General features: G+C 46.5%; 9 protein-coding genes across 9 annotated transcripts; 6 read left to right on the forward strand and 3 right to left on the reverse strand.

Annotated features, from left to right (window-relative positions):
- Window positions 1–376: 376 nt before the first annotated feature.
- PGRI_081180 (Dehydrogenase, multihelical) lies at window positions 377–1,636 on the forward strand (the record flags this gene model as incomplete). Its single annotated transcript, XM_040795832.1, has 3 exons — window positions 377–533; window positions 640–830; window positions 902–1,636. The coding sequence occupies 3 exons, from the start codon at window positions 377–379 to the stop codon at window positions 1,634–1,636; spliced, it is 1,083 nt and encodes a 360-aa protein (XP_040651397.1).
- Window positions 1,637–2,375: 739 nt separating this feature from the next.
- Window positions 2,376–4,405, forward strand: PGRI_081190 (uncharacterized protein; the record flags this gene model as incomplete). Its single annotated transcript, XM_040795833.1, has 5 exons — window positions 2,376–3,322; window positions 3,372–3,552; window positions 3,611–3,705; window positions 3,770–4,075; window positions 4,132–4,405. The coding sequence occupies 5 exons, from the start codon at window positions 2,376–2,378 to the stop codon at window positions 4,403–4,405; spliced, it is 1,803 nt and encodes a 600-aa protein (XP_040651398.1).
- A 597-nt stretch (window positions 4,406–5,002) lies between these two features.
- Window positions 5,003–5,971, reverse strand: PGRI_081200 (FAD synthase; the record flags this gene model as incomplete). The annotated part of the gene is made up of 1 exon (XM_040795834.1): window positions 5,003–5,971. One exon carries the CDS (start codon window positions 5,969–5,971, stop codon window positions 5,003–5,005), a length of 969 nt encoding a protein of 322 aa, XP_040651399.1.
- A 374-nt stretch (window positions 5,972–6,345) lies between these two features.
- On the reverse strand, window positions 6,346–7,148 carry PGRI_081210 (uncharacterized protein; the record flags this gene model as incomplete). The annotated part of the gene is made up of 3 exons (XM_040795835.1): window positions 6,346–6,880; window positions 6,955–6,998; window positions 7,053–7,148. 3 exons carry the CDS (start codon window positions 7,146–7,148, stop codon window positions 6,346–6,348), a joined length of 675 nt encoding a protein of 224 aa, XP_040651400.1.
- A 373-nt stretch (window positions 7,149–7,521) lies between these two features.
- Window positions 7,522–9,930, forward strand: dbp4 (RNA-dependent ATPase HCA4; the record flags this gene model as incomplete). Its single annotated transcript, XM_040795836.1, has 1 exon — window positions 7,522–9,930. The coding sequence occupies one exon, from the start codon at window positions 7,522–7,524 to the stop codon at window positions 9,928–9,930; it is 2,409 nt and encodes an 802-aa protein (XP_040651401.1).
- A 525-nt stretch (window positions 9,931–10,455) lies between these two features.
- PGRI_081230 (amino acid permease) lies at window positions 10,456–12,266 on the forward strand (the record flags this gene model as incomplete). The annotated part of the gene is made up of 5 exons (XM_040795837.1): window positions 10,456–10,769; window positions 10,819–11,020; window positions 11,072–11,113; window positions 11,167–11,315; window positions 11,372–12,266. 5 exons carry the CDS (start codon window positions 10,456–10,458, stop codon window positions 12,264–12,266), a joined length of 1,602 nt encoding a protein of 533 aa, XP_040651402.1.
- A 3,029-nt stretch (window positions 12,267–15,295) lies between these two features.
- Window positions 15,296–16,073, forward strand: PGRI_081240 (GNAT family N-acetyltransferase; the record flags this gene model as incomplete). Its single annotated transcript, XM_040795838.1, has 2 exons — window positions 15,296–15,416; window positions 15,469–16,073. 2 exons carry the CDS (start codon window positions 15,296–15,298, stop codon window positions 16,071–16,073), a joined length of 726 nt encoding a protein of 241 aa, XP_040651403.1.
- Window positions 16,074–19,480: 3,407 nt separating this feature from the next.
- On the reverse strand, window positions 19,481–20,716 carry PGRI_081250 (Cytochrome P450; the record flags this gene model as incomplete). Its single annotated transcript, XM_040795839.1, has 1 exon — window positions 19,481–20,716. One exon carries the CDS (start codon window positions 20,714–20,716, stop codon window positions 19,481–19,483), a length of 1,236 nt encoding a protein of 411 aa, XP_040651404.1.
- Window positions 20,717–22,273: 1,557 nt separating this feature from the next.
- Window positions 22,274–23,800, forward strand: PGRI_081260 (uncharacterized protein; the record flags this gene model as incomplete). The annotated part of the gene is made up of 2 exons (XM_040795840.1): window positions 22,274–22,815; window positions 22,870–23,800. 2 exons carry the CDS (start codon window positions 22,274–22,276, stop codon window positions 23,798–23,800), a joined length of 1,473 nt encoding a protein of 490 aa, XP_040651405.1.
- Between the last annotated feature and the right edge of the window lie 1,323 nt (window positions 23,801–25,123).

A 25,123-nucleotide genomic window follows, 5' to 3' on the forward strand; every position in this document is an offset into this window, starting at 1 on the left:
GTCAACATCCATAGAGATGACGGCCCTATGGACCAGACCAAACTATACCCCACACGCAGCACGTGACGCGCTTCCCCACGGCTTTCCTAATCCGGTCTTCCCCGCATTTCAGTCTACTGCGGTGCATATCCCATCTCTCCCTCGCATCTCGGAAAGCCACGGTTAAAACCTATGGAGATGTGGCATGCTGCATCCTGACTATTTTAAATACCCCCTCTCCCCATTTCAGCTTCCATAGATTCAAACAATCCAGCATTGTTCTACCCCCCTGGAACTCAACATTGTTGACCCATCAATCATCATTGTCTGCTCGTATTAACACTCATAAATTAATATTTCCCTTCAACGTTCGAGTGCATATCACATTTGCCAAAAAATGAGTCTCCGAGCAGCTGTGTCTCTCCCACGGAGGGCGACTCGTTTCCATGCGTCCGCAGTGGATCCCCGACGCTGGCCGTCGAACAAGGCCCGAGCTTTCTCCACAACTATACAACGTGACGCGACGTGGGGCTTTGTCGGACTGGGACAAATGGGTACGTCGTGAGATTTGCAATCGGAGCCCGAGGACCCGAGGGATTTTCGTCTATACAATGGATTGTGGGCTGTTTGTGTTGAATTTGCATTAGCTGACTGGTCTAGGCTACCATATGGCCAAAAACCTGCGCGCCAAAATTCCTGCATCCGATACCTTAATTGTGCGCGATGTCAACGAAGATTCAATGAAACGATTCGCTGCAGAGGCCCAGGAGACCGCAGAAAGCAATGGCGCAGGCGTCAATCAAGGCCGAGTCGAGATCGCTCAGAGTGCGCGTGAGGTCGCCGAGAAATCGGTAAGTGGTTATTCATTGTGTGGGTCCAGCCTGGGGTCTGATAGCTGAGCTCATTTCTGTTCGCTGTTTAGATAGTCATGGTCACCAGTCTCCCAGAACCTCAGCATGTCATTGAAGTGTTCCACTCTATCATGAAAAATGGAGCACTGCCGCCGCTCGAGCAGGAACGTCTCTTCATTGACACATCTACCATTGACCCCGTCACATCCAAGGATATTGCAAACGCCATCCACACCACGCAAACCGGTCAGTTCGTGGACGCCCCCGTATCAGGAGGTGTAGTTGGTGCTCGCGCAGGAACGTTGTCATTTATGTTCGGCGCCTCTTTGAAGACAGATGAACAGCTTGAGCGTATCCGCAATGTGCTTGCTTTGATGGGTAAGAAGGCCTGGCATCTAGGTGAGCCTGGTGCTGGCGTGTCCGGCAAGCTCGCCAATAACTACATTTTGGCTCTGAACAATATCGCTACCGCTGAGGCTATGAACCTTGGTGTTCGTTGGGGACTCGAGCCCAAAGCGTTGGCTGAAATGATCAATTCGTCGACTGGTCGTTGCTGGCCCTCTGAGGTTAACAATCCCGTTCCTGGAGTCGTTGAGACAGCCCCCGCGTCGCGTGGATATGAGGGCGGATTCGGGGTGAGTCTCATGCACAAGGATCTTCGCTTAGCTCTTGCAGCCGCAGAGCAGTCTAATACCCCTCTCGCCCTGGGTGCTCACGCTCGTGAGGTGTACAAGGCTGTTGAGGAGGAACACCGTGGTAAAGATTTCTCGGTGGTTTACAAGTGGTTGCAGGAGAAGTCTCAATAAGTTCCTATTTTGGGTGAAGTTCTCTGAGTATCTTTTGAATATCTCCCCCTATTCATATGTGTTGCTCTGTTTCATAGATGTGGGATATAAAACCGTTCTTTTAGCCTTCTCAATTCAAGAGGATTTCGATATGTGTATCATCTGGAGAGGTACACGTATATAGTCTCTTCCCATGTGACTTCCCTTTTTCCTCTTTCCCAATTCACTCAAATTTCCCCCATTAGCTCCTTCTCTTATCGTTACGTTCTTTCCTTTCTGTCTTTCTTTCCTGGGTCTTTTCCATCTCCATCTTCTCATCTTATCCCATTTCCATCCCCCCATTACTTCGCCATCGGCCTCATCCAGGCCCATTTATCCCATTTTCCATTTCAACATCCAGACTTTCGTTGCCGTATACTCATCCCCAATTACCTCGCGAGTTATCATCATAGGCCAGAAGTCTGGGAGGACAGACGGGTTGCATCTTCGACAGGTAAGCCTTCCACACAACTTTTGTTGCTCGACTATCCTCCTTCTGTTTTGGCTGACCCTGGCATTCTTCGACAGCACCCAGTCTTTCTTGCCAGAAGTGTCTATATAATTTGGTGTAGGAAATCAGGTGAGGATTCCTGCGATCGAACCCATTCCATCGAGCTTTTTGGGAGGCCAAGGGATTTCCCAGGCCCTTTTGCTTTGCTTGTCTGGGATTCTCGAAGAACCAGCTGACAAAATCGATCTCTGCCAGTGTACGCCTTTCGATATGCACGGATCCCAGCACACAAGCTCCTCTGGCTCTGCTCAGACATCGAGCTCCATCCAGTCTGGACAGTACCAAAACGAGCCTCGTACACCCTATGGCCCCAGGTACCAGCACTCCACCAATCCGAGTTCTTGTGACAGCAGCGTTACAGGCCTGACCAATATTTTCAGAGGATTGAATCTGCAGAATTCTCGACCCAAGTTCAACGGTCCAAAGGGTACCGCCCCCGTTCAAGTGAACACAAACATGGACTGGTCGAATACCAACCGTGCGTACAACAGCCCATTCATCCTGGTTCCTAATTCCACCGTTTTTAATGGGGTTCCGACCGTTTCTTCGTTTGTTCCCAACGGTGTCTCTGGTCAGTCAGATCAGATGGGCCAATTCTCCTATGTTCCAACCGGAGTTTATCCAAACGTTAACCCTGTGGTGGCTGGTGGATATTCGTCGTGGCCTTATATGATGAACTACGACATGCATGATGGCACGGCCAACAAGCAACCTGCATGGAATCTGTCTGAAGCTCAGAAGGGAGCACAAGCGGAAAACGCTGGCCAAATCCATTACTACCCCTCCGCCCTCGTTTCGGGCCTGGACGGTGCTTCCATGTCTGCCTACTCTTATGGAGGCATGATTCCCTCTCAGCTTGGGTCGCTCTCGCTTCCTCTACAGATGATGAAGACTCCGAACGGATACGTCATTCAAGACCTGGAGGCCCTCACTCAGCAAGAGCCTGCCATTCCACGCGCGGTGCCTGCCATGTGGACCAACCCGTCTGAGCTGACCCTCGCTAAGTGTCTGGAGAACCGTGAGGGTATAACCAATGTCTACATTCGAGGATTCCTGCCCGAGACCACCGATGAGATGTTGCACGCCTATGCAGCCCGCTTCGGAAAGATTGAGCGTTGCAAGGCGATCGTGGATCTGGACACTAGCCTTTGCAAAGGGTACCTACCCCACGAAACATATTTGCGATGTATACTAATTTCTTGGCAGATTCGGATTTGTTCAGTATTACAGCTTTGAGTCCTGCGAGAACTGCATTCGTGGTTTCTTTTACCTTGGCTACCAAGCTAGCTTCGCACAGAAATCTCGCAACTCTCGCCTGAAGGATCTGGAGGACAAATCTTCCACCAATATATACTGCACCAACATTCCAATCGATTGGACCGAAGCTGTGAGTTATACAAGCTACACCCTTCACTTACCCTGTTGAATTCTAATTAGCCTGTCAGGACTTGCATCGTCATTTCGAGCCATGGCGTGTTGTTTCAGAGAAGATTAGTCGGGATGAGAAGACAGGTGTAAGCAAGGAAGTGGGCTTTGCACGGTATGAAGCCAATTGCTTGAATATCATAACTTGTTGTGACTGGAGACTAAATCTTGACTTGTAGCTTCGAAAACCGTGATGTTGCCGAAAAAGTCTTGATGGAATTCCATAACGTCACCAAGGACGATGGGGTCAAGCTGCTTCTGCGGTTTGCCGACACCAAAGCACAAAAGATCTTGAAGCAACAGAGCAACGAACGTCGTGCTTACCGCGCTGGAGAGTACAACTACTCGGTTGAAGTGGTGCAGGGATCCACCCCATCCCCTGGCATGAAACGTGGCTCGCATCTTACTCCAAACTCTCAAGCCAGCTACACCTCTCCAGCTGGAGTGGGCTCTAACTGGACCCCAGCAACCTCGATCTCTCCTTGGTATGTCAGAAATTTATATTGCATCGCAATTCAATCCATTCTAACTCAGCTCACAGCCACCCACACATGAAGAATCCATCCAGCAGTGCACGGAGCAGTTCCTTGTCGTCTAGGAGCCTGAATGCGCTTGATCACACACCCGCATATCGCAGTCGCGCTTTCTCCTTGAGCCGTCGCTCTTACACTGATCTCTCTGGTGGTTCTTCCAAGACTGTCATGCCGGGCTCGCCGACTATGGACCATCGCAAGGAGAACATCAGAGCGGGATCTGTATCCCCTGCTTCTTCGTCTCCCATGATCATTCTCTCTCCGGCTCGCTCATGCGCTTAAACCCGCAGTGCAATATGCTCCCACGCATATCTGTAGTTGCATGGGATGCTTTACACCATCTTATCACCCGGGATAAGATTGGCCAGCAGCTCTCCACAGTGCTCTTTAATTGCCAAATGCTTAGCATCTGTTACCATTCGCAGAATGTATCGGCGATGTATGGCTCAGCCTTGCATTTTCTTAGAATTGTTCCGGGTTTCACGTTTCACGATTCATGATTCACGATATGATATTCAGTTGTTTTTTTCTGTTTTCGACTCTTTGCATTATTGTTATACAACTCTACACGGTATCATTATGGAGTTCGAGTTGCATTTTTTATGGAGTTTAATGGGAGGATGGTCTTAGCATGTTTTCAGCAATATGTGACAGACAAAGATGCATGTTTCAAGACTTCGTTCAAAGAACGCTATCGCACCTTAATAGGTTGCGCAGTCTAATATGATATTATTCAAGACCAGAACTACTCCACACAGTTATCCATGTTCAAGATCCAAAGTGCGCGAGCACTGTAACGTGCAAAGCAATCTATCCGAAAAGGCCAATGAGATAGGAATCTCAATCTATACACATGTAAGAAAATCCACACTATTCAAATCAATTGCGCCCAAGTCTCTCCTCCAGATCCTCAGTGAGTTGGTAAGCAGGAAGATACTGTCCATCAGCTTCAGCGCCAATCCGCAATCTCGGATTAGGATGGGTATCAGAGGTACCACCAAGACTGGTATATCCCTCATCATAAAGTGAACAATACCTCAAATCCAGATGCCGAATAAACGCCCAAATCTCCGCATAATGCCAATCAATCACGGGATGCACGCGCACAAAATCAGGCCACCCCCCATCCGTCCGATCAAAGTGTGTCAGCTGCGCACCATGCGGATCTGTGCGTCGTGTACCGACAAATATCGCCCGAATCCCAGGGTGTCGCGCCAGATAATCCTCAAAGCTGGAGCGGAGCGTCGAAGCCGGCGGCGCAGTCGTATATTTCGTAATGGCGAGGTGATAGGCTTCAGCGGAGGAAACGACGAACTCTTCAACTGAATCGAACGGATCAGGCGGGAGCGCATAAATCGCCGGGATGACCGTTGCAGCGGCTATTTGGGCCTCTGCATCCACGTCTGCGGGGGAGGGGTTTGTGTTTGCCTCGGCATTGGAGGGGGAGTCATTGCGGGCGCGTGGATGCAACCCGGCCAGAAAGAGAATTAGAAGGACTAGACAGTCCTTGCCGCCGTTGTAGGAGACGGAGAGTTCGGAGAGCTTGTATCGCTGCAGTGCGGTGCGGACTACTTCTAGCGAGATCCGCGTTTGTCGTTGCACGGAGGCTAGCAGCGTGTCCGGGGCGTGGGATTCGTTTAGGAAGGCTTGTACGCGGGCGTGGATGCGTGCGATCACGGTTGGGAGAGGGGGGATGGTTTCGTCGTGTTTGGTGTGGGCTGTTCCATTCTCGTTCGGCTGTTCTTGCGGGATTGATTCCAATGGCTCAGTTGTTGGTGATAATGGTGGGAATGGTTTCAGGTGATCTTGCGGCCGGAATGGCGCGGTCTTTGCAATCGGTTCAGTCATGGTTGAGGTTGACAGGGCGAGGTTCGGGGCGGGGTGTGGGTTTCTCGGGGAGACACAAATCCACTGCGGGGATGTCAAAATCGGAATATATCAACATGTACATGTATGTATGCAATAGACCGTTGATATAAATTGGAACTTTCTCGAAATCCCCGTGTCTCCCCGCATCTCGGTTTATCGGTTTATCGGTCTGTCGGTGGAACTCGGTAGATTCTCATGGATTTGGGTATCGTGGACCTACGATTGTAAGACGATTCTTACAATTTATGTACTGCACTTTGAAATAAAAATACTTAATTGCGGCCGTGGCCGTGACAATTCATAGTAGATCCCCAAACTCCCGTAACGCTCAGGAAAAAAAAAGGATGTTGGAATCAGCCTAGCACTTTCATCTTCTTCTTTTTCTTCTTCTCATCACCACCAGGTTTGCGCCCCTTCTGGAAATCGCGCCAGCTACCAATGCGTTCTTCTCGTGTATCCTCCCACTTTTTGTCATTTTCGCGCTTCCGCTTGCGCGCCTCAAGCTCTTCCTCTTCCTTGCGTTGTTCACGGCCTTCCTCTTGCAAACGCGCCTTGAGCTGTCGCCGGCGTCGCGCTTCTTCTTCCAACAGCACTTGCACTGTCTTCTTGCGCCACTCGACCTTAAACTCTTCGGTCTTGAGCTCGGGGGAGTCCAGTGTGTACTTGTGTTCGCGGATCAATAGACGGCGCGCGTCGGAGATACATTCATCTAGGTACTCGCGCTGCTTCTCGTCTAGAAGAGCTGTCTGTGCTTTTTTGAGTCGATCGAAGGCATCTGGAGCAGCGGGGTTCTTGGTCTTGTCGGGGTGAATCAGGAGTGAGATCTTGCGGTATTGGACTTTGATGTCTTTTTCTGTCACACCGGGTTGGAGGTCTAGGACGGCGTAGCTGCAATGGGTTAGTATACGTAAAAGATATTAAGGGTGGTCTGTTATTATAGAGCTTAGGAAGATTGGACTTACGAATCGAGACTGAATGCCTTGCGAATGCGGTCGATCTCGACATCCTGTGTCGCGTGTCAGTCGGAGTATATCTTTACACCATGCAGAGGGGTACTTACCTTGCTGAATTCAGATGCCTCTTTCTCTAGAGATTCGAGGAAATCCTGGTCTTCGTCCGACATATTGCCTTCTGTGGCTTCTTTTGAGGTAGACATGTTCCTGTCGCTCATGAGATCAACCTTGTCAAATATGATAAGACGGCGCAGGCTTATTAGTCGCTGAGTCATCACAAAATTGCCCAGCCGTCGTGGGAGATTGAGGTCACTGGCAACACATGGATGTCGTCCAATTATCTATCCTTAAGACGTTGATAAATCAAACATCTAGTACACCCAAAATTATATTATATAGTCTATATTTAAGAGAAGATGACAGAAAAAAAGGCTTCGAAAGACCTAATTTGTATAGACATCTTATGTACCTGACTAGTTCCTCACCGCCCTTTCTACCGCCTTCATTTTTCGCTCCCAAGAAGAAAAAAAAGATGTTTTCACCGCCCGCCAACTTTCAAGATTCACAAACCACATCATGGCGCCGCGAGCAGTTAAAGGGAAGTCAAAGCCTCACCAGGACACAGGGAGAGTCTTGAAGCGAAAGCGTGGGGAGGATAACTTAGCTACCCTCGTCAAACAGGTCGAGGACCTCGATCTCAAAGCCCCGGTCAAAAACTTCTCCGATCTCCCACTCTCCGAACCAACAGCCAAAGGCCTTTCAGCCTCTCATTTCAAAACCCTTACCGACATTCAATCCCGTGCTATCAATCATGCATTCAAGGGGCGCGATATTCTGGGTGCCGCCAAAACCGGTAGCGGAAAAACCCTTGCCTTTTTAGTACCCATTCTCGAGAACCTCTATCGCAAGAAATGGACAGAGTTGGATGGTCTCGGCGCACTCGTGCTTTCACCTACACGTGAACTTGCGATTCAGATCTTCGAAGTGCTTCGCAAGATCGGAAGATACCACAATTTCTCTGCTGGATTGGTTATCGGCGGAAAGAGTCTGCGCGAGGAACAGGATCGCCTAGGACGTATGAATATCCTGGTTTGCACACCCGGTCGGATGTTGCAGCATTTGGATCAGACCGCTATGTTCGAGACGAATAACTTGCAGATGTTGGTGCTGGACGAAGCCGATCGTATCATGGATATGGGTTTCCAGAAGACCGTGGATGCAATCCTCGACCATCTCCCTAAACAGCGCCAGACTATGCTGTTCAGTGCCACACAGACCAAGAAGGTCGGTGATTTGGCTCGTTTGAGTCTGCAGGATCCCGAGTATGTCTCGGTCCACGAAGCAGCCGCCTCCGCCACTCCCTCTACTCTCCAACAACACTACACCGTTACTCCACTCCCACAGAAACTTGATACTCTTTGGAGTTTCATTCGCAGCAATCTCAAATCCAAGACCGTGGTCTTCTTGTCATCAGGCAAGCAAGTTCGATACGTATACGAATCACTAAGACAATTGCAGCCTGGTATTTCCTTGCTCCACTTGCACGGACGGCAGAAACAGGGAGGACGATTGGATATTACCACAAAGTTCTCTCAAGCTCAACACGCTGTCCTTTTCGCTACCGATGTTGTCGCTCGTGGTTTGGATTTCCCCGCTGTCGATTGGGTCATCCAAATGGATTGCCCTGAAGATGCCGATACCTACATTCATCGTGTCGGACGGACGGCCCGTTACGAGCGTGTTGGTCGCGCCGTGCTCTTCCTCGACCCTAGCGAGGAGAAGGGCTTCCTCAAGCAGCTGGAGCAGAAGAAAGTACCCATTGAGAAGATCAACATCAAATCGAACAAGCAGCAGAGTGTCAAGAATCAGCTGCAGAACATGTGTTTCAAGGACCCAGAGCTGAAATACCTTGGCCAGAAAGCTTTCATTTCCTACGTCAAGTCGATTTACGTGCAAAAGGACAAGGAGACCTTTAAGATCAAGGAGCTTCCGTTGGAAGAGTACGCAGCCAGTCTGGGTCTTCCCGGTGCTCCGCGTATCAAGTTCATCAAGGGCGACGATGCGAAGGAGCGCAAGAACGAATCCTGGAGAATGGCACACATGTCTAGTGATGACGACTCGGACGCGGAGAAGAAGAATAAGAAGGACGAAAAGGAGGTGCGGACACGGTACGACCGTATGTTCGAGCGACGCAACCAGGGCGTGTTGGCAGAGCACTACTCGAAGCTTATCAACGACGATGGCACGATGGTGGCTACCGACGCCCCCAAGGACGCGGGTGCAGAGATCGACGACGAGGCCGACGAGGATGCCGACTTCCTCTCCGTCAAGCGCCGATTCGCGGCAGGCGACGCCGAACTCGGCGAGAACAGCGACTCTTCCGGCTCGGAGGATTCCGATGCCGAGTCAAAGATCAAAAACCCCATGGGGGTCAAAATGGTGCACTTGGACGGCCAGGACCCACTCCTCATCGACTCGAAGCGACGCGAGAAGCTGCTCAAATCAAAGAAGAAGCTTCTCAAGTTCAAGGGCAAGGGTACGAAATTGGTCTACGACGACGAGGGCGTTGCCCACGAGGTGTACGAAATGGAAGACGAATCCATGTTCAAGGCTCGCGGCGATGCCGATGTCCAGCGCCAAAAGTTCCTCGAGAGCGAGACGGCACGTACCCAACAGGCCGATATCGAGGACAAGGAGGTTATGCGCGAGAAGCGACGCGAGAAGAAGGAGAAGCGCAAGGCGCGCGAACGTGCCGAGGCCGAGGCCGAGATGTCAGAGGAGGAAGGCGGTCTGTCGCATCTTCCCCATGTACCTTTCGAGATCCCTGGCTCCGATTCAGAGTCGGAGCGGGAAGAGCCCCGACCCAGCAAGAAGCAGCGTGTCTCTTTTGCCAAGCCGGACAGAGACGAGCCCAAGAGTCAGCCTTCCAAGTCTATCGAAACTTTGGGAGATCTGGAAGCTTTGGCCAGTGGATTGCTTGGTTAATGTTTTCATGTTTAGGACTTTGGCGTGTATTCTTTTCCCAAAAATGTAGTTAAAAGCATAGCGAATAATATTTTCAGACATGTATACAATGTATATGCAATGTAATGATGTCTAAATAAGCATAACCCAACATGCCATATTCCTCTCTAAACTACCTAAATGAAGCTCTAAAGATATAAAAACAGTCAAGTGACCAATCAGATGGAAGTTGTGGAGACAATCATTTCCTTGACACATCAACGTCGCATTTTCGACGGTCAAGCCCCATTCACTCATCACAGGATTCAATCACGCCATCGCTCACTTAATAGGATGTGATTTTTTTTTCGTTTTTGTTGTATTTTTTTTCTATTTTTTCCCTCCTTTCTTTATATTGATAGTTGATGTATCCAAGATATCAACGCTAGCCACGTGTGGGTCACGCGACTTAGGGCTGAAACAATTTATCTACAGTAGGTACTATATGATGATATCAGACCTGTTATATTCATGTCACTCACAACTTAGATACTGCCGCTATTCAACATGGCAGACATCGAAAAACAGCCAGAACCATCAAAGGTTCCAGTCGCAGGCTATGATGTCCATACCAACCCCATTATCAATGCCGACAAGTTAGCTCGTCGCTTGTCTGGGCGTCAAGTACAGATGATCGCCATTGGTGGTACCATCGGCACCGGTTTGTTCCTCGGAACGGGTTCATCACTCTCCAAGGGTGGGCCTGCTTCAATGCTTATTGCATACGCTGTCTGTGGTGCTATTGTCTTTATAACTATGCTATGTCTCGGTGAAATGGCTGCCTTTATGCCTGTTGCTGGATCCTTCTGTACTTATGCTGGGTGAGTATTGCTCTTGTTTTAACTGGATGATTACTAACTTGTTATATAGTCGCTTTGTGGATGATGCGCTTGGATTCGCATTGACTTGGAATTATTGGTTCAATGATGCTGTCTCCACTGCATCGGATGTCATTGCCTTACAGCTTCTGTTGCAGTATTGGACGGATAATTTCCCAGGTTGGGCAATTAGTCTGATTTTCTTGGCTGTTGTCATTGCATTGAACGTCTTATCTGTCAGGGTTTATGGCGAGGTATGTATAGATCTCCATTTCTTTATACCTGATCTAACCATCCTCATCTAGGTTGAATACTGGTTGAGTTTACTCAAAGTCATCACCATTGTTGTAAGTACTATTTCTTTGAAATTAACCACAAACCCAACTAATATCCTTTCTAGATATTCATCATTCTCGGAATTGCTGTGAACTGTGGCGGAAATACAGATCACGAATACATCGGCGGCAAAAACTGGAATAAAGGTGAAGCACCTTTTGTCGGTGGAATCGGCGGCTTTGCATCAGTATTCGTCACAGCCTCTTTCGCATAGTATGTGAACCCCTTCTCATTCCTTCTATTAACTCCCCATTCTAACAATCAAATAGCGGAGGTACCGAATCTATCGCCATCACAGCCGGTGAAACCAAAAGCCCCGCAAAAACAATGCCAAAAGTTGTCCGCAATGTCTTCTGGCGTATTCTTCTCTTCTACCTCCTCTCAATCCTCATCGTCGGCCTGAATGTACCATACGACTACCCAGACCTCGCCAACGGCGACACAAGGACCAGCCCTTTCACAATCGTCTTCCAACAAGCCGGTTCCGCAGTTGCTGGCAGCTTCATCAACGCCGTCATCATGACTTCCGTCATCTCCGCCGCGAATCATGCTCTCTTCGCCGGGTCTCGACTGCTATTCTCTCTCGCTGTCGATGGATACGCACCCAAATTCTTCGGCCATCTCAACCGTTTCCACGTCCCGTGGGTGGCCGTCCTTGCAACATCCGTGATCAGCGGCCTCTGCTTCGGCGCCAGCTATATCGGCGCTGGAAAACTGTGGTCCTGGCTTCAGAATATCGTCGGCGTTTCAAACCAGCTCTCGTGGATTTGTATCGGTCTTGCTTCTCTGCGGTTCCGCTCCGCAGTCCGTGCTCAGGGAATTGAGCATCTCCTCCCTTTTAAGAATTGGACGTACCCGTACGGTCCGATCTTTGCTGTTGGTCTTAATATTGTCCTTGTGCTTGTTCAGGGGTGGAAGTGTTTCAGTCCGCATTTCAAGAAGGTCGACTTTGTCTCGTATTACATCGAGATTCCGATCATGATTTTCATGTTCTTGGCTTGGAAGCTGGTCAAGAGGACTAGCTTTGTTAGGAAGTCTAATATGGATTTGAGGACTGATCGTTATGATCCTTCCCAGGAGGATGGGCCTGAGGGTCAGGTTACCGAGATGAAGACGGGCGTTTGGGGTAAAGCTCAACGGTTTGGGCAGTGGTTGTTCTTTTAGTCTTTTCTTTATATTTTCATGATACCTACGGTCTGTCACAGTGCGCTATAACAGATTTCGTCTGCAGTTTACCTTGTCATATGAGCATCTTATACATCTGAATACATAATGTCACAATTCTCCATATGCCTTTTTTTTAGCTGTCTATATACCTATAAGACTAAGAGGAGAAATATGTCGAAGATCTAAAAAGAACATTAACAATACCAATATGGAAACGTAGCAAATAAATAATTGTTGAGTCCGCCAGCAACCTACATCGGTTACACTTTTGTATGATGTCTTCTGCCTTATTGTTTACTATGCTACCGTATTGACAGTGATAATGAAGTGAACGATTTGAATCAACAAGCTACATAATTTCGCCAAACTATCCTAACAGATACAACTAGATTAGCATAGACTTCACACCTGATACTGGCGAAGACATTCTGGAAAATCGGGAACAGCAATTCATCAATAGATCTCGTTCCCCCCACCTCTCTTAGGCGGATATCACATGTCTTATAGATGTGACACCTCTTCCCTTCGACTAAGCCTGCCCGGGGTAAGCCTGTAGCAGACCTTGGAGCTGCCTACCCAGTAGTGTGTAAGCTGTATCAACGCGACCTGCGCACGACGGAGCTGCGTCTTTGACTTGAGCCGTGTAGTTCTGTATTGATTGTTAGAACATAACCGAGGAAGGTATAGTCATAGATTACCTCCAAGGCATCCTGCGCCTGCAGAATATATCCATGCATCTTTACAGCATTATCTCCGTGTCCGTTTTGCTCGTAGAATGCGCGTCCATCAGCTACATGGAGGTAACTCAGCTGTGCCAGTGCGAACTAATTGTGTGGGAAATATGTTAGATTTTGGTCCAGAAGGTCGGAGTTTAACTGACTTCTTCATAAGCGCTGCAAATAGCGGTCTGTTCTTCCGTAGTTGTATCAAAGGTGCATTGTAAGTCTTGGGTGAGATGTCTGGTTTGAGCTTCGAAGGTTTTATAGACAGCCTGGGTAAGAGGTATAGTTAGTTTGCCGAAATATCTGTTTTAGAAGATGTGGGTTCAAAATATATATTCAGACTCACACCAGAAGGATCGATGTTTTCATTTGAAGAATCGGTTACGGATTGCATCTTCCTTGCATAATGCTGGACTGCAGTTATTGAGTTGAGAATATCGTCTGCAGTGCATGTGGTCTGGGTCTGGCAAACTGCAAGGCCGATGAAGGCTGAGATACTATAGATTGCCAGGAAAGCCTTCATGGTTATTTGTATGCTCAGTCAAAGACAAAGAAAGGTATTTGAGACTTTATATTTTTCAGATGAGGTGGGAAGTTGAGTAAAGGTAGAAATGATTCGCACCGTGGCTTTATATGACAAGCTGTTCCTCAGCACAGGGAACTGGCTATGTTGATGAAGCGGGCGTTACCCGGTTAGAGAGTTGTAGTTCTATACCTCTTTGTCTCTATTCTGATCTAACTCGTACACATAAAGCAACTACGTGAGTAGAATTTCAAGTTCTTGCTAGCCGATGCTCCAGGTTAACCCCGTGTTAAATTTAAGCCGAAGAAACGAGTATCCCTGTTTTTGTTTCAGTCCCAGGGTTCAAGCATGGGAAGTCTTCCATTGAAAGCAATTGACCGTTTGAATCCTCGGATTTTGCCAAATAGATCAGAGCTCCCACGGCGTGAGTTGCACACCCAGGCCTAGACTATCCAATGACAGTGTATCCGCCTCCTTCTGTAACGTAGGACTCGGAACTATAGGGTCTCATTTATTTGGTGCTGTTTCTGCTATCCTATTATCTCATTATAATTTTCCGGCAATCCCGCGCAATTTGTATTGAACTCTAGAATGCAAGCTATGGCCTAGACGGTTCCTATAAGTCTCGGCTTTGTATTATTTGATTCACATTGCAAAGTATGAAAGGAATCCCTCTGTTGCAGCTATGTCAATATCAGCCACCTATAGAGTTTCAATCGAAGGTTATACATAGCAAAGTCATTTGCACAAAGAAAGCCCTTAAAAACCACCCAAAAAAAAATTATCAGAACTTATTATAACTACCTACCCAGTATGTAAAAGATAGAAAAAGTAAAAGCAAAAAGATACTCCGATAGGGGGAATCGAACCCCCGGCTGTCGTGTGAGAGACGACGATGTTAGCCACTACACCATATCGGATGGGGACTGCGAATTACCTTCTTAACTTCAATCTTGACCCTTTTAGCTTAGTGCCCTTTGTCCTTATGCCTCCCCGTGCGTGGTTCTATATAAGTCCCCCTACTCTTCCTCCTCTCTATCTAATAGCCCAAATTTTCTTTTTCGCCTACTTTCTCCTACGCCTCGCAAGTGAGGCATTTTTGCCATTGACCTGGATCACCGAGCTCCTGAGCTCCGCCACCCTAATTTCCTGTGTGACTCCCCGGCTTTTTCTGGGCTCTTACCTCGTTCCTGATCTATAATTTATTATAATATAACTTAATTTTATAAAGTTTCTTAATACTAATAAAGGAATATATTATAAATCTAATATTTAAACTAGAATACTAGACTGCGACATCGCCCATGTTCGAAAATGTGGAGGAAGCAGGCGCAGCAGATCTTTTGTCTGTTTTCAGGGCGGGTGATTACTGCTCGCCCGCAGTAGAAGTGGGAGGTGGGAGCAACTAAGATAGGCGTCATAGAGGTAATAGTTACTGCTCAACGATTAAGGCTCTTATATGGAACGTACAACTAATTAGAAGATACCAGGATACCAGGATGCGAGCACTCATACTATTCACTTGAAATATACGCGTCTTCAAAAGAATCACAAGGGAACGAAACATCCTAAACATAGCGGCGCTAGTCCTAACCAGGAACATAATCTATACGTAATAACTACGAAATCCCCACGTTCCTGCGAATCCAAACCTCCTTCCACATTACAGGAACCAGCTCTCTTACGCGCCTTCCCATACACGCCTGCCTAGCCAACTCGTTACCCCCTCATCAGAAGCCATGACTACTACTCCTTTCAACCCTTGGCCACACCTCGTCAGAATGGCTGATCAAAACATCAAAGTCTTTCCTGGGTTCGCAGTTACCGACAATCACCTGAAGGAAGCCGCCGCTCTATTTTGTGACAACTACGGAATATGGGGCAAGCAAACCAAGCGAGCAGGTAAGCTCTGACAGCAACACTACCTTGTTTACTGAGTGCTTATCCTCGGTAGGTCAGCGCGTGGCTTTGTCCCCCGACCGCATGCGCGAAGAGTACCTACCTTCTACCGCAGCGACTGCTTATGCTAGAGTGGATGTTGATGGGACCCTCGCAGGACATGCTTTTGCTTGCAGGTGGCGCCATAAGGGCTTAACGGTGTGCTGGATCACTCAACTTGTTGTGGACAAAAGCTTCCGCAACATTGGACTTGCAACAACCCTTCTGAATGCGTTGAGGTGCGACACTGATAATATCTACGGGATCATGAGTTCCCACCCTGCCGCTTGTCTCGCTGCGGCGAAGGCTTTTTGTGGTGCTATCGAGAGGGTTACGCTCGACTATATTGTCACGCAGGCAGATGAAATTCTCAAAAGCTCCCCTATTTCCTACATCCGCGACGCTAAACCGCATGGCACTTTGTTCAAGGATGAGAGTGAAATGGTTTCTGGAGTAGACACGGGGTTCTTTGTCGACCATGATGATCCCAACGCAGCTCTCGAAGCTATCAAGAACGACTTGCCCTGGCCCCTAGGGGATCTCGCCGAAGGCCATGAATTTCTGCTCATTATCCAGCAGAGACGCCGTTCTAGTCGTCTGCTACAGACACAGGCAGTATGAGTACCTATCAACAGGCTTTTTTGGTGTGTTGTGTCCCTTAATTTTATTGGCTAAATTGCTAATACCTGCCTATTGCCTAATTTCTAAAAAGTTCTATGTACTGTAAAATGATACCACTGACTACTAAATAACGAGAAGACAAGGCCCGAGTATTTGGAGTTTGTCCCTCGGCGAACTTTTCTCTTGAAATTGCATCCCCAGTGTTGTACAGACCGGTTGTTTGCAGGGCCATTGTTTTTCTTCATAATCAGTATAAACCGAGAAAACAAAAAGAAGGCCTGCGTATAAACTGTGACATCGCCCGTCCATAATGCCCACTATACCCACCATTGCATAGAGTCACCCAAGATGGACGTATAACTCGCTGACTTTGCACAATAAATAACTGTTACTTACATCTTTTTTGCCACCTCCATGTAAAACCGCAGTTTTAATCTACAACATCTATGAATTTTATTGAAATATATAAGTAAATGATTGTGTGGTATTTTTATCAACTTGCTAAATCATACTGTAACAGGTTAAAGATATACATTCAAGTCAGTGGTACATGTCAACCATTTTCTATAAGTAAAATACTACTTCTATCTTCTACTTAATCGTTCGTTTAGGTGTAATTCTTTCTAGTAGATTAAAAGAGTATTAGTATAATCATTATTCCACCAGCTTATATCATTAAATTCTACATATGATTCTCGGGGTTACAGTCATCCTCATTCCGGAGATCTACGCAGTCCCGACCTCTATCATAGAAGGCGCTCTATAACCGAAATTCTCGTTAGCTTCACAACTGATTAGTATAGAGGGTTCTATAGGATCTGTATCGCGCGGAGTCTTAGGGTAATAAGGGGGTCCTTAGTCTCCGTATTAGTCCACCTTATATATTTCGTCTTCTATCCAAGGCCATAGAACAACTAATAAACAGACCTTAATCGAAACGGTAGCGATATTACTAAGCGTGGTCGATAAGTAGTTAGGAGTGTAGTCCTCCGTAAAAAGCAACAGCGCTTTATAATATTATTAGATCAAATAGACAATAAGCAAGTCATTTGTACAGTATTCCTATACAATTATATATTAGACAAGGAGACGATTAGCAAATAGGCCTCGTCTAGAAGCGATCCTGCTAGGCCTTACTATCTAAAGTTAAGACCTAGACAGTGCCCGCTTCAGCCTATAGGCTAAACAAGGCGGTCGGCCAGACAAGAGATATAAAGCCATATATTTCGCACGCTATTTCTCCGATAGCAATAGTCAAGAAGTAGATCAAGTCTTTAATCTTAATCACAGCCGAAGCATACCCGATTACCGATCCTTAGTAACTATCAACTTTTGCACGAATCTTTTCTAATAGATACTTATAAAGCTCCTATAAGAGTTGTCCTTTCACGGCTATTTAAGGTATAAACTTTAAGATATTTTCGCAGAATATCGATTCAAAAATCTCTAACGTTGACCTACACTCCGTGTTGAAGTGTCAGGGCTAGTATTCATAAGCGACGCTGCTCGTAGTAGCAATGAAATCCTCCTTTGTCATAATCCCGCTGTCCATGAGCGCTTTGCTCTTTTCCATCTCCTCTAAGGCTTCCTTTTACATGTCCTTCTCCTTCACCTTTATTCATGAGAGGCGTATGCTCGTCGCAGATATCGCTAGCCGGAATTTTTGATAAGAATGAATGAATCTATTTGATGGAAATAGATCAGTTTGATGAAAAGACAATATGTGAAAATTGTACTATGAGAGAGGTGTGTTGAAAGAAGAAGAAACTACAAAATACAGGTGGGATCTAATTTACATGCACCTGCCTAATGCGGCAGGGAGGGACCCACATGCCATGTGATACAGGGAGCCCCTAAAACAATTTTCTTCTCGACTCCTCTTTATCTATTAAATTCTGCGACTTCCCAGAGGCATTTCTTCTTCCATTAGATTCCGATATGGACACTGTGGATGATAACGGATTTACGACTCGGATTGATATTGGCCTTCTTGGAGCGGTCATGTATGAAATTGTGACCGGTAATAAGTGCGAGATTGATCTTTTTAAAGATAACTCCCCTACGGATGGTCGAGATCATTGGCCAGAAAGGATGCATCTGCCAACGACAAAAGATATCATTTTTGATGGGATCATTGAAGGCTGCTGGGACGGCACATTCCGTACCACCGATCACCTTCTACAGGCATTGGATTCCGTCGACCTCCCCTTCCCACCAATCGCTCCATCACGCACTACTCAATTCCTTTTCTCGATCAAGGATTTTGTCAGGGACCGGCCTATCATAACAATAATAAGTGTATTGGGCCTAGCATATACTCTCATCGCCAGTAAAAAAAGGATGTGACAGTGTTTTATGGTTCTTTTGGTTCATGGTGGATTACAAAGATGATCACGCTCGCCTTTCTTACATGTCTACATGTCAATATTTCTCTGCTTTCTACGCGAGAGGAAGATTCTACAAGCATATATCCCTTTTTCCTCCGCTATATCATTCTCCTTACCTATTTGCCTACAATAACACCCTTAACTGGCCAACAAATTGGACTATCCGCAATTGCTATTTCCCTTGACAGGGAGAGACAAAGAAGAAGAGATAAAGATCTTCTCTACGCTAGTTATTTATAGTTTTATCATTATATAACCTATAGTTGTTACTCTTCTAAGTTCTACCCTAATCCGGCCTAAGGCTTCTTTATACCAGCCCCCTATAGAAAGAATATCCCTAGCCCTCCAGAGCTACTGATCTACACCAGGTAGCAATTGTCTTTGTACAGCGGGGCTCTAAGTCTGTCTTGGGGATACAAAGGCTGAGTGAGGGCATTGCCTATATTGTCCGATAGCGCTCGTATCATTTGGGGACCGAAAAAGACCGGGATCGTACTGCTTAGCTTATTTTACTGGGTAGAATTTCTTGGCTGCCCTCGCGTCATTCGGTAGCTGCTAAGCCCGCGAGAGTCTATGAGACAAACACGGGGACATTTTTTTCTTTCGCGATGACCGTATGGGCAACAGGCCTAGCTTCTAGCGCCTGTTCATGCTTTCACTCTAATACATAAAACGCCCAGTTCTCAATCTCCTGTGTAAACCCGCAGCTTCCATGCCCCTTTTGACTATATCGGCGAGAATGAGATCGGTACCTAAAAAGCCCCTTTTAGAATACTCCCTGTCATGTCCTTATATTTACTATTAACGTTCGATTATATCAGAAAGTGGGTATTAGTGATAGATCATATTAGATACTTAGATGTATAAATGGTTTTAGATACCTACAACGAATACTGCTGTTAACAGAATAAGAGAACGAATTCTATCAAAAGACTTTCTTGTATTATGCTCTCTTTAAGTCGTACCTCGTATCTTAGACCTTAGACTCGAATAGGGTTTTACGACTTGCTAATCGACCTCTTACTCTTCGACTTTACCCCCTTGGCTTAGGTACAGGCAATCATATGAATTCCGCTCGTTGCCTAACCTCCTCTCCGGACGTAGGTCTTTGCCATCACTTCCAATAGATTTCAATGTCCATTCCTCCCCTAGTTCCACGAATAAAACCCCCACAATCAGCCCAATTATCCTAGGTCCAAACACACTGTGCGCAGGGCAAACAAACGGCTTATTGCCGAAAGGCCTAAATGCGTGTTTTTGCGTCTTTGTCAAAGCATCCCATCGCCTTGGGTCGAAAAACATGGCCTTTGCTCCCCAGATTTGCGCTGCTTTGTGAGATCCCTCAATATCTGTGGCCTCGACCTCGGGGACACTTGACCCATAATACTGGAAGGCTCGATACACCCTTTTTGTAGGTGGATACAGACGCAGTGCCTCATTCACAAGTTGTTCAACCGAAACGTTATCTATACCAACCTTCTGCACGAACACGGCCTTACTGGGAGTGCGCGCAAATGCGGCTAGCTGAGTTCGCCATTCCGGATGTTGAAAGCCGGTAGCATATCCTATCTCAATAAACATACAAATAGCGATTCGCCACATGGTTTCAAAGCCAGGCAGGATCATGTTCAGCGGGTTGTTCTGCGGGTTCAGGCCTTGTGTTGCGGGGAATATGGCCAGGATGGCCTCTTGAAGGCGGGAGTTGTCTTCGAATGGAGTTAAGGTTGTTTCGTTCTTTGAATCTATCCAGGTGATGTTTATTGCGTTGGCAAGCTCGATCAAACAACCATCAGGAAGGTTGAGGGCTTCGTCTTCCATTGAAAACAGCACCTGAAGAACCATTCGTAGTGCCAATGCTTGGACCAGATCCTTAACGCGGACCATTTTCTCTCCGTGGCCGTTAGCCGTTGTATCTTTGATGTTACGCCGCACTGCCCTGTGGGCGATGTCCGAAAGAAGGTTCCAAGCCGATGGGCTAAGGTTGATAAGAGCTTTTGCTTGGACGATAAATTGCTTCACACGAAATTCTTCGTGGCTAGTGAAAGCATTATCAATTCCAAAGGCAACACGAAGTCTTTGATTTGGAATAGCTCTTGACTGCAGAGGAGTCAGTCGGTTGTCGCGCTTTTTTGGTAGAGGTTTTCTTCCGATTATGCACCAACACCTGCTGAAGTTGATTGCATTGAATCGATACCAATGTGCAAAGGACAAGGAAAAGCCAATAACGGCGACAATGATGTAAATCAAAATATGCATCTCGTCGTTTATTTCTTGTTTTGAATGGATTAGATTGAAAATATTAGATAATCGAAACTTCGTGGTGGGATGGAAATTCGGTACCCTCCTGCGCTGGATGATAAGAAGCCTATATTCGAGGGAGGAAGGTAGTGTATTTATGATTCATTTGTCTCACCTGTCCTTTACCAGCTATTACTCATTGTGGAAGGACTCGGGCCGTTGATATGGGCCTTGAAAGGATGTCATAGGTCACAGCAAACCGAGCTTCTAGTCATTTCGGGAAGAGCAGAGCGGCTTTTGCTCTCGTGATGACACAAAATTCAGCCTTTCTTCAAAATACGGATATATCAGTTGATTACCGCGGGAGACGCTGTGCCCTCATGCAACCGCATGGCTCGTTGTCAAATGAGGCCGATAAGTCCCTCAGTGCATGCGGACTGACTGGTTTCTAACCCTGGTATGTCCGATCAGCCTTACTGCCAACACAACATCGCTTCCGATCCTGTTTCAATCCCAGTCGATAATATACAATCAACAAGTGACTCAGCGTGACGGTGGACAGATAGCTAGGGCTTTTGCCTAACTCGAAGTTAATAGATTAAGCTCAGGCACACTAAATGCCTTGCTGTTACCGGAATGAATTGTCTGCCAACTCATACATCTGTAATCTTGACATGTCGGGATTTGCTGGCGCGGGGAGCCACCTGGGTAGAACATTAGAATATTCTGACCGTTTAAATGTTGATTTCAAAGTATATATGCAACAAATTAAATCCTTCGCAGACCAAGCACATAAAAAATTTTCATGTTCCAAGATGGTACAATTACTGTTGTAAAGGGCTCTTTGGTGCCGAAGCAGCGTTAACTAAACTAATGTATCTTGAAAAAGATCTGTGAATTTCTGTGAATTATTCTCAAAGGACGAACATTTGTTTTCTTATTTTGAGACGCAAGAATGCAGTAAAATCGCATAAGCTGCAAGCCCTTGACCGAGGCATGGGTAATGAACCGCTTGATTTTCTGATCGCCAAGAGATGCACTCGCCCCAACGAGGCGACCATATTGCTACATGTAGCTAGACATGGATGTACACAATATGCATGCAATGACTCGCGTACATTGAATCCACAGAGGAGAGAACACGTTGCAAGTCTTCCTACTTTTACACGCATAAAACAGCATCACTTCTCTTGCGCTCTGAATTATGAGGCTCATAAAACTTCGTATTCTTGTTGGACCTCCGTTCGCATGTTCTATACGTTCGGAATTTGGGCAAAGCTGTAACAATCGGCCCTGTTATTTTCCTAGTACGCCTTCTGGCACAGAGAACTATAAATGTGTCAGAATCCCTTGTTATTCCCATTATTAGACCAGTAAAACTCTACTTCCTCGAATTGGCAGTCCTCTCACTATTAAGCTCAATATAGGCTTCTGATCATGTCTTCCTACACCCAAAGACCTTCAAATGCAAGCCAATGTGTTGCATCTTCATCAGTTGACAGCGATGGCCTGAGAAAGTTTCTAAACCTAGTTAATATGCTAGCTTCAAGTCCTGAATCCCAAACCGTGTCCACCATGCTTGAAGAAATCCTCCACCAGCGTGAACAAATCCACGCTAGAGACGAAGAGCTGAAGAAAACCGAAGATCAATTACTCGAGTTGAAGGAGAGAAATCGGGTCGCTATCGAGGAAATGTTTGCTGCTCACGAGAGCGAAAAGGCAAAGCAAAAAGACGCCCTTGCTCGCGTCGAGTCACTTTGTGCATCAGTTAACCAGAAAGACAAACGCCTTTCCGAATACTCCAAAGAAGTACAAGGCCTCCGCCAGCAAATAGACAGCATCAAGTCGTCATATTCTTTGGAAGTCGACAAAGTTTCTCAATCAGCGAAGGACATCAGCACACTCCAACAGAATTTGAAAGAGAAAGACAAGACCATTGACAAGATGAAGTCCGCTGGATCAAGTCTCAAAACAATGCTTTCATCAGTGCAGAAGAAGATAGAAGATCTGGAAGCTGAAAAAGCCTCATTGGGTCAAGCACTACAAGCGAGCCAAGGCCGACTCCACAGCCTAGAAAGCTTCACTGTTCAGGAATTAGAGCTGGACGAAAGTTTAACGTGAGCTACGTGTGGGCATTTGGCATAGTTTTTACGCTAATTGATCTCACCTAGAACGGTCAACTTCTCAGAACTATGGGTCTTTGCTTCGAGCGAGGTATTCGCCATTTTGAGAGAGGACCTTGATGAGGAAGTCTTGAAGGTATGCCTGCCTCTGAACCCGAATTATGACCATATCCACTCATCTTTCGATCAAAAGGACAAATTGATCTGGGACAAGCTTCGAAAAGAAAATGCTATCCCCCTTGTACCATCAAACTCTCTCGAAGCTAAAGGAATGCGTCTAGCTATGACAATGGCTATCCTATCGAGGGAGCTTTGCAAATACATTTTCCAGCCTAATTACCTTTTGCCGGATGATTCTGAAATCCAGGGAGCCCTCAGTCACCTTGCCGAAAATAATACCGAGAAGGAAAGTTTCTGCCGACGTGTTCTACTCTCGGTTGACCAGAACGCTGAAGAAAGAAATCGCCAGACAAGGATTCAGACGGTGGTCCGCAATGTGTCGTCATACTTGTGGGAATTGCTCTCAGAGACCCAACGTGATTCGATTCGCATAAATATGGAGAAGATTGTCCAAAAAGCGGCTGAATTTTGGCTTCCAATCCAACGTGCTCAACAGAGATATGAAACAGATTTTGAGCTAGTTGATTTCGAGATTGACGACTATAAGCCTTTCCACTTCCCCGGTGACAGTGCGCTTCCAGATAGGCAGGATCAGGGTGCTCGAGATGTGAACGTTCTCACCGTGTTCCCTTGCATCTCACTGGTTAAAGATGGCGATCGTGATCCTTTATCCCACCTTATCCAACTGAGGAGCTCACAGAAGCTTTTTATGGCAGCAGAGCATGAAGCTAGTCGGATGATAACTAGCATTGTCGTGCCCAGGAGGTCAGCGACCCGGTCGAGACGGAAGTCTATCTCCCCTAAGACTGATCGACCAAATGGATCCTCTTTTTTAGGAGGAAAATCGCCACAGCCATGATATCCTGGTTGCGGAACTGACTGGTCCTCATCTACGGGTTCTACGATAAGGATGACTGGTGACAGTTGAGGAAGTGGCGGACAGAGATGAAGGATTATTTGCATACATACTTTGTTCCTCAAGTTAAATTGTGTTCTAATTGCATGGTATTCATTAAATCCAATCGCTTCAAACGCTCTCCGGCCTTCAATAAATTCAATGTCAGTCACCTTCTGCATACGATTTGACTATGAGAGATGTCGTAGGTTAGGCCTACTTACTTGGGTTCCTTTGAGATACAACTCTCAGGACTCTAGCCGCTCGTTTCCGGTTTGATCAGCAAAGATCCTGAAGAGATTATCTTGCTAGATAATTGGAACAGGTACGTATGTACTGCTTTTAAGGAAAGCATCTAATTGCTGCTACTCTGACTCGGGCGTTTGTATATAGGAAGAGAAAAGACCGCACTGTGAGATCGGTATTTTTCTTTCTTCTTTTCTCTCCCATGCTTAGTATTCTAGTTAAATTGACTCTTTTCATTGGAGATCTGGCCAGTAGCATGATCCAATCATAGTTTATCGTTGTTCAGCTGAAGGGGCTAAGGCAATAATAGTCGTGCACCTTTAGTGATTCTCACCCAGCTTCCCACCCATTCTATAGCGCACTCACCCTTGTCACCCCAGGTCTATTAGCCATATATTGCCACATGCCGGTGAGTTAGTAGTTGGGTAGGTGACCACTAGCGAATCCTCAGTGTTGTTCTGGTTTGTTTATTTTTATTTTTATTTTTTTTTTGAAAACAATAGTATTCCCTTCCAACCTGGCATTGCAAGATTTGGAACGAAAGCGTTCTTGGCAATCTATACATCATCATGATAGGGGGATGGACGGATATAAATAGGATACATATCAAGGAGGATGCGGCAAAGCTTCTGCAGTGGGGCCTGGCCCCAGCAGACTGTAGTTCGGGCCCAACTCTATTCTTATCTGACATAAAGCCAATCTCTGTCTTGGCAACGACAGATGATCTCATTCCAACCAATCGGCAGCAGAAAGATCTTCTGATCGATCTAGATATGTGTTCAGATTTTAGGGTCCCAGTTTTCTCAACGCTTTCCCAAGATTGATGTCATGACTACAAATAAGATCAGCCAGAACGCAACAAACATTGGACTAGAGTATGGGGTTGGTAAACGAAGTCTCCGTGCCAAGGACCCAGATCATTTCTACAGTCGGCTTTAACACCAATGAATGGCAATTTACGTCGGCCTAGACGTTATATTCGTGTCGGAAGCAGCAGTGATGATCCTTACTTTATATCTCGGTTCTTGGTACTAGTGTCGG

This window comes from Penicillium griseofulvum, assembly GCF_001561935.1.
Source record: "Penicillium griseofulvum strain PG3 chromosome Unknown contig_77, whole genome shotgun sequence".
Lineage (NCBI taxonomy): Eukaryota > Fungi > Ascomycota > Eurotiomycetes > Eurotiales > Aspergillaceae > Penicillium > Penicillium griseofulvum.